Here is an 8,604-nt window from a genome sequence, read left to right on the forward strand (position 1 = left end):
CCTTACTGTCAACGCTATTATTTCAGAGATATCTGGTGTGTGATTTCCAGTTTCCTCAGTGCTAGTGTCTTCTGCATTTGTACTGGGTGGACTCAAGGCCTGAGACTGCATTTCGTTCCTTCTCTTTGTCATTTTGTATACCACGGTCTTCTGACCTTTGGTGTAGAGCTTAGATAGTTATTACCTTAGCACCAGGTCTGGATCTACGAAGTTCCGATTCCTCCAGGTGGGTGTTGCTTGGATCTGGCTGTTGTGCTCCACTTCTTTCTGCTGCAGCCATTAGAGTTGAACCCTTTGTGTCACTCTGGCAAAATGTTCTGCTCCTGAATCAGCTGGGTGGGTCTTGCCTCTAGCCTCTTTGCAGGGAGTTCTGCTGAAGGGTTCCTTGCTGGGCCTGCGCTCTGGGTCAAATGAGGATCCCCAGCCCCGGGTTGTCTCACTCACTCCCCGGGCCTGCGCTCTGGGTGTATTCAGGATCCCACGGCCCTCGGTTGTCTCACTCACTCGCCGGGCCTGCGCTTTGGGTCTATTCAGGATCCTGCAGGTCCCTGTTTGTCTCACTCACTTGCCAGGCCTGTGCTCTGGGTCTATCAAAAGCTTAGTTCATTAATAAAAGTTTTAATTATGATTTTTCTCCCTTACTTAGTCATAATTACTTGACTTCTTTTTCTCCCACTCCCCCTTTTTTTTTGTATTTTTTAGGGATGGGTCTACAAGTTATTCAGGGTCTCACTATTAGATCGGATTCATAGTGATCTGCCTGCTTACAGCCTCCCAAGAGCTGGGATTACAGGTGCGTGTCACCATGACCAGTCCCCATTGCTGTCTCAGCGTGCCCTGGGGGCAGGGCCAGCATGGCAGGCCCAGGAATCAAACTTCTAGCCCCTGAGCCTGCTTACAGGCACTTTAGTCCACTGAGCTATTAGGCTGGCCTCTGAATTTTGTTTTAAGATTTTCTGAAAGATATATCAAACTCCTGAGCAATTTTTGCAGCGTGAACTCCCAATCATGAGAAATATTCATTTCTTTTTGGCTGGAATGATTTTCTCTAATATGGATTGTATAAATCTTCAGGGTAGGGTTTGGTTTTCTGTATCTTTTCCCCATTGCTGTTACAGGTATGTGACAAAAACTATGAAGCACAGTGTGAAAACTGTGGGGATTAAGAGTTTGAATTTTAGTAGAGTCCACCAGACTGACCAAGTAGACTGCCTTAACATCTATATCTGGGGTTTCATATCTGTAAACAAACAGAAAACAAAACAAAACAAAACCTACCCTTGAGGGCTGTTCTATGGGCTCAATGAGATATAAAAGCATATTAAGTTTAATATGAAGCATTTTTATCAACCATCTCAAATTATTTATCAATTCAAATAAGCACACAAACAATTAGATCATCGTAAGTAGCAAGTGAATGGAGACTTACTACACACACAACCTTTTCTATTGTCACCACACATGTAATGATAAACAATTAACCAGGTAAGTTGGTGCATTCTTGTAATTCCAGCGCTCTTGGAGGCTGAAGCAGGAGGATGAAAAGTTTGAGCCCAGCCCAGGCAACTTTGAGACTTAGCCACACCTCGGCTCAAAATAATAATAATAATAATAATAATAAAATTTAAAAGGCTACAGATGTTGCTCAGTGCAAAGGCCTTGAATTTAATCCCTAGTACTGCCCCCCGCCCCCGTTCCCAAAATTCATTTTTTTTGTGGCGGAACCGGGGATTGAACTCAGATCCTTGTGCTTGCCAGGGAAGCGCTTATCTACTGAGCTATCTCCCCAGCCTCTCAAAATTCCTTTTGTACATAAACAACGAATTAAAAGCTCTTAAATGGCCAACAACTAGCATGTGGGGTCTCGTGATCCTATCGGTGCGACCAACTGCAAATTTTGTGCTGCATTATTCATTCTCACTGGTCTATCAAAAAAATGGAACAACGCTGCATTTCTCCCTTCACAGCTTATTATATCTGCAAAGAGCCTTCCGTGTGGGATTCCCATCTCCCAAGAATCCCTTCGCTAGGGGAGAGGAGGGGAACAGAGGTCACCTGCCAAGTCGCCTTGGCTCTGAGGAGGCAGCTTCCTGACACTAGGATCTTCAAGACGGTATGTGGACCAGCCTATTCCTCACCATCATGCTTCACTCCTCCTGTGATGGTTATTTCTCCTAGTCCGCGACTTGCCTTGCGAAGTTCTGTCCTCATTAATTGAATAGCCCGAACATTCTCACACACCCAAACCCACGGACACCCGCAGCCCGAGGAAACTCCCGTAGGGCTCCAGCCAGCCCTCAGCCACGCCCAATCGGTCCATTTCTTCATTACCAATCAGAGCTTCCCAAACGGCCAGGCTAGCCAATTCAAACAAGCCAACATGCTCAGGACAAATAGCGCTCCGGAGCGCAGGGTCCCGGCTGGGGGGCGGGACCCGGAGGGTGTGATCAGCTCCGACCCGGAGCGTGCGCTGCCCTCCAATTGGCTGCGATCTGCACTGACTTAGCGCTCATTGGTTGGCGCCGGTGGCTAGGTAAGTCCGCCGGACTGTATCGACGTGTTGTTGGCGGAACTGCTTGGTGAGTCTGCCCACGCTCGGAGCTGCCGGCAGTCTCAGGTTTGGACGGGAACTGCCCGGGAGCCGAGGCGGGATCGGGGCGGCGTGGGAGGAGGGATGAGGTGCCCCGCGTCTCCGAGGTGCCTCCTCCGTGCCCTTGCGGCGGCGGCGGGGAGAGCGGGCGGTGGGGTTTGGCGGGCGAAGGACCCCGCGGGCCGCGGCGGGGAGGAGGAAGGCGCCCGGCCCCGCGCGCCGCTCTGAGGACCGCGGCGCCGTTTCGGCCTCAGTTTCTCCGTCTGTTGGCGGTGGGGCGGTGATAAAGTAGCGAAGCCTGGATCCCGGCAGGATACAACCGCCTCCTGGCTCTCAGATGCTTTGACTAGGAGCCCATCCCTGCCGCACCCAGCTTTGGCAGAGAGGATGTTTGTGACCCGGAGCCACCTTCCCAGTGCTGTCCCCCCAGTACCTACCCCGAGTAAGAGCTCGGGTGGTTCCCAGTGAACCACTCGTCTTTTGCATTCGAGAAAGGTGACTGGAGACTTGGGCTCAGCAGCCAGACACAATGGTTGCTTATGGGGATCAGGTTTTGTTTTTTTTTTTCAATGGAAAATCTTTTCCAGGATCAGCTTCCAGCATAGACCTTTAGACTGTAAAGCTGAGATTAGCTTCCAGCACTTCCTCAAGATTTTTAGACTCAGGTCAGAAGCTCAAGGCTGAATTTTGGTTCCATGAGCTGTATTATCTTAGACAAGTGACTTTTATCTCTCTGTTGTCATTTTCCATTACTGTTCTCGGATAATGGCAGAATGGAAGGTCATGTATGAAAATGAAATGAAAGATAAGGTCACCAGGATGATAAACTGCATATTAGATAATACATATTAAAATTAGTTTTTAATATAGACTTAGAGCATTAATAACTGGAACACTTGATTTGAACTCAAAATTAAAGCTGTTATGTCATTAAAATTTAAACGCAGTGTTCAACGTTTTAAAAAGTCTCAATATTATAAAGCTGTTAAGTCAAGATTAGTCCTCAGAACACAAGATCATGCAGAACTGGTATTCCATGTGTATTCCTTTAAACAGTGAGCCCTGGAAAGGGCCAGTCTCAAAAGTGAGAAACTACTGGACCTGACTGAATTTGAAAAGTCACATTATCAGCCAAGATTTACTGAAAAACAAGCATATGCCAAAATTTTTATGCAACAAAATATAATTTAATATGCAGGGCTTGGGTTTGCATATGTTATACAAGGTCTGCGACATGTTACGTTGAAATTATTCGCATATGAGAAAACAATTATTAGTCAAATAATGGAAGGTTAGTTATGATGTGTGTTCTCAGTCACATTACATAAGTGCAGATTCTGTTACTGACTTTATTAGAGGTGATTATTAAAAATGTTTCATATTTAAAAGAGAATTCATTGTCATTTCACCTGTGACATATTTTGAGAATATTTGTAGGAGATTGGTCAAGAAAATGGTGCTGATAGATGGTGTCAGGAAGTTCCTTTTCCTTGAGAAATTGTCTACTCTATGTCTCTTATCATGTTCATTCAGAAATGTGGACATAGAAAACATGAAAGTTAATTTCAGAAAAGGTCTTAGGGTGGACATTATTCAGCACTTTTTCACAGAATGATAGGACTACATAATCATTTATATGGACTTGCTAGATTTTGATAAGGTTAAGTAGTGCCCATTGACAATGTGTTAGAATTGGAGAATTTCAGAAATAGAAATAAAAGATTGAATTAGTCAGTGGCAATTTAGAATGATATTTAAAACATTTTCCATAGTTGGAGATTGAAGGAGGGTGAATTATGTGTGTTTTTCTTTCAGTTAATCTAAGTGCTTTTATATTTGGAGAAAGCCAAAACTTTCATAAACCCACCACTCTCCCTTCCTTCTTGGTTCTGAACTGTATTTCCGGAGAAAGTCACTTGTGGACTAGTCACACACAGCAGTTTAGACAGTGACTATAATTCCATTTTGGACTTACTCTTGATTAAAATAAATTTTCCAAGAGTTAATTGGCTGATTAAACACTTTGATGGAGTAAAAAGAGCCTTCTGATCTTGTTTCCTTATCGACCTGCTACAGTACTGTCCTCAAGGAGACATGTGTTAGCCTTTTCCTCACTGTGACTAAATATTTGACTGAAACTTCCCAACAGGGCAAAGGTTTACTTTGGATCACCATTTTAGAGGTCTCAGTCCATGGCGCCCTGTTGTTTTGGCCTGTGGGAAGACAAAAGCATAGTCAAAGGACTGGCAGCTCACCTCACAGTGGCCAGAAAGCAGAGAGAGGGAAGGAGCCAAAGAAGAGGGACCAGGGACAAGATACTGTCCCCAAGGTCATGTGCCCATGATTTATTCCCTTCAACTAGACATAAAAGGGCTCATCAGCCATATTAGAAAAAGCTTGAATTTTAAATTGCTCAATAGATGTGAATGATTAATAATACACTTTGAAGTTGCAGATTTTCATCTTTCTAGGTAGCTTTTATTTTTTTTTATCTGTACTGGATTTATGTGGAGATAAATTTATGTTTGATTATTGAACTCAACAGCTCAGCGGCATAAACGCCTGATACTCAAGGTCCCGAGTTTGATCTCCAGTACAAAGAAGCAACAAAACAAACGTGTGTGTGTGTGTGTGTGTGTGTGTATATATATATATATATATATATATATATATATATATATATATATATTTGTTTGTTTTGCTTGTTCTTTATATATAGCCCAGCCTGGGCAATTGAAAGAAATAATGCTAGGGATACAGCTCAGCACAGCACTTGTCTGGCAAGTGTGAGGTTGTGAATTCAATTCCTGGTACAAAGAAAAAAAGAAAAAAACCTGAGAGGGGCCTCATTTTGCAAGCAGAACAGAGAAGGTATCCTTTAAAGCCTTGAGGCTTTGTTATAGTAGTTTTTTTGGCAGGCTTTTGAGAGTGTGGGTTCAAGTTGATGTGTCCTCTCTGAGGCGCCGACCTGTCCTGGGGACGGCTGGCATAGCCTCTATGACCTACACGTCTCTAAATGAGACCAGACAGCCTCTCTAAGGTGGTGAGTGGTGTCACGCAATGTCTCTGTTGGGGCTCTATAACCTGCTTTAAAGGTTATAGGAAAAGGGGCTCCTTTTCTTGGCTACTTCGTGCTGAGAGTGGCAAGTAAGGGAATTTTTTTTCATGTTTTGGAGAAGAAAGGAGTAGCTGCCCAGGAGCTGGCTGCTATTTTTTCCCTCCCCCAAACCTTTGGAATAGAGTAATTACACAGGGAAGAAAGAGAAGGAAAAGAGTAATATGCATTAAGGGGACCAGGAGGTGTGGAACCAGTGAGGAGGAAGGGCAACAGATCACCGGAAGAGCCCTCCAGGAGTTTGGAAGCCCATTCATGAAAGTGATTGTCTTGGTTACTTTTTGCTTCTTGCTGAGACAAAATACCTGACACTCACAGATATGGAAGGAAAGGTTTATTTAGCTCATGATTAGTGAAGGTTTTAGTCGGTGAACAGCAGGCTCCAAGGCAGGTAGCACATGGCAGAGGGACAACAGTTGAAGGCAGCAAAATACAGCAAAAGCAACAACAGAAAAAAACCCAAAAAACAAAAGAGCAAGCCTCTTTGGCCCCTTATATGGTAAGCAGGGTACCCTCCTGGGGCAGGTGTAGCATCCACACCATCTCCTTTCCCCCCTTTTGCACAGGCTCAGGATGTTTTATAAAGCGAGGACCCTGGCCCCATGCTGAGCCACTCAGTTAAACTTCTAAACTTCTCAGGTTAACACAGCCATAACAGCATATACCCCATCTCAGACAAGGTTGGGTTTGTTGATATAAAATCAGCATTGTTCTTGGAGTGGGGCCCAGATGCCACCCTGGGACACTGTCAGGAGAAAAGCCTCTAGTTCCCAAGGGCAACTGAAGTCAGGAAGTCCACCTGATCTTGCTGGCTGTACAGGTCTTTGAGCCCCTCGGGGAATTCCTTGGCCAGCCTGGAGAACCCTGAAGGAGAGGCTCTAGAGCACCGCCCCCATTCTAGTTCCTGTGGTTACTCCCAGAGTGGCCCTCCAGGAGTAAATTGTTACCATGAGGAAGCTGAGGCACCCTGAGATGAAGTAGAATTGAGGTAGATTTCAGGTTCTGGGACTTTGGAATCATTAGACAGGTGGGAATTAGAGGTAAATATTTGAGTATTATCAGCATATAAGTAAGAGATGTACATCCTCTCCCCTGTCCTCTAGTTTCCCCTTTTATTATTATGCCGTATAAGTGGTTTTTTTTTTTTAATAAACTGTCAAAGCTTGATTATTATCTTTGACTAGTGGTTAATCATCTTGGGAACTTTTAGGAAAAAAAAAAAAAAACCTTAGGCTGTGGTCTTACTCTCAGAGATTCTGACTAATTCATTTAAGGCATGGCCTGTAATAGGTACCTTTTATGGCTCCCCTATTGGAATACATTGTGAAGCAAGCCACATTTGGACATAGTTGCCAATGGCATCAAATCAAAACACAGTATTTACTGATGTTAATCTCTTCTCTACAGCAGAAAAAATGGAAGACCTGCCTGATGTTGCTTCTTTTTCGACTAAACTTAAAAACACCTTGATATTGTACCATAACATTGAAGATGATAAGTGGCGAGTTGCAAAGAAAACGGTAAATTTGTTCAATTGTTTATCGCTTTGATTTGGGGACTGTGGAGTGACTTGGTTGATGAACTCTTCCTCCTCCTTATCCTTTTTATTACAGTAATAGGGGTTGAATGCAGGACCTTTGTACTGAGCTATAACCCTAGCCTTTTTTTCTGAACTTTTTTTTTTTTTAAAGACAGTCTTCCTAAATTGTTAAATTGCCCAGGATGAGCTCAAACTTGTAATCCTCCTGTCTCAGCCTTCCAGAATGCTGGGTTTAAAGGTGTGTGCTTCTGTGCCCTACTGATTTTCCAAATGTTCTGAAAAAATGTAGGCAAGAGGCTGTGGCTACACAAGACAGATAATTGTGCCGATGGGTTGTGAAAGAAGCATTTCAGCAATAATCCTGTGCTACTTTCATTAACTCTTCAGGTATCAGACCTGAATGGATAATAATTACATTATTATCATAGTTATCATAGCAACTAGACCCTAAAAAGAACAGCTTTTTAGTCAGTATCTAAAATACATCATTATCAGTTTAAAGAATGACAGTAATTGTTAATTTGGAGTAGTTCAGATGCATCACGTAGCACGAAGCCGTGAGGGCTGCAGTTCATATTCGTGCTCACCAGCTTGGCTTTCCCAAGCCATTACGTAGTGCAGCGCTAGCACACCGAAGCCTGCAAGGCAGGACTCTTCTAGTCCTGGCTGCTCAGGAACTGTACTGCTCTAGTTATTCCAGTAGTCAGAATTGCTTGGGAAATGATTCGCAGAAAAAATTAGGGACTAATTCAAGATAATATAGTGAATGTGAATGATTTGGGTTTTTTTTTTTAAAGGTGTGAGCAGATTGAGAATGAGATATTTAATGTTCTAATGGCATACTTTGAATGTCAGTAATTGTAAATAGATAAGATTGGAATGAAGCAAATAATAACGGCCACTAAGATAGAGATGTCCCTGAATCTTACATTGTTTGAATCTCATTAAGCTACTGAAAAATCTTTTCTGAAGGTCTCTAATTTAAGCATAGTATGATATGGAGGAAACTCAAATGTGCATCACTGTATAGCATAGATAACTTTTAAATTTTATTTTAGTGTTCTAGATTTGCAAAATTGTTGGTTTTGTATCCAAGGTTCCACATATGTAATTATTCTCATATAATCTTATTTTTCTAGAAAGATGTAGCAGTTTGGAGAAAAGCTTCAGAAGAATTTAATGGATATCTGTAAGTGAATTATCAGCTTTTTATAGTTCCTAAAACATCACTAAGCCTCATATACATGCATGATACTAAATAATCATTGCTAGTAAGATTTGGCCTTTACTTAAGACCAAATATTCAATTCTAAATATAAGATTGTGAATGATTTTGTTTTTCCTTTGTGCTTTTCTGAA

At 42.7% G+C, this 8,604-nt stretch overlaps 1 protein-coding gene across 3 annotated transcripts in view; it reads left to right on the top strand.

Annotated features, from left to right (window-relative positions):
- Positions 1–2,550: 2,550 nt before the first annotated feature.
- Positions 2,551–8,604, top strand: part of Stard4 (StAR related lipid transfer domain containing 4) — a 32,172-nt gene continuing 26,118 nt past the window's right edge. The window contains exons 1-3 of one of the 3 annotated variants that reach the window (XM_023703363.1): positions 2,551–2,579; positions 7,113–7,225; positions 8,385–8,434. In XM_023703363.1, the coding sequence (XP_023559131.1) occupies positions 7,121–7,225; positions 8,385–8,434 (155 nt within the window). In that variant the 5' untranslated portion in view covers positions 2,551–2,579; positions 7,113–7,120. Of the gene's footprint in view, positions 2,618–7,112; positions 7,226–7,486; positions 7,633–8,384; positions 8,435–8,604 lie in introns of those variants that run through there. The other 2 variants (XM_004643275.2, XM_023703364.1) reach the window with 2 other exon arrangements.

Source organism: Octodon degus, unplaced genomic scaffold (genome assembly GCF_000260255.1).
Source record: "Octodon degus isolate 3935 unplaced genomic scaffold, OctDeg1.0 scaffold00169, whole genome shotgun sequence".
Taxonomy (NCBI): domain Eukaryota; kingdom Metazoa; phylum Chordata; class Mammalia; order Rodentia; family Octodontidae; genus Octodon; species Octodon degus.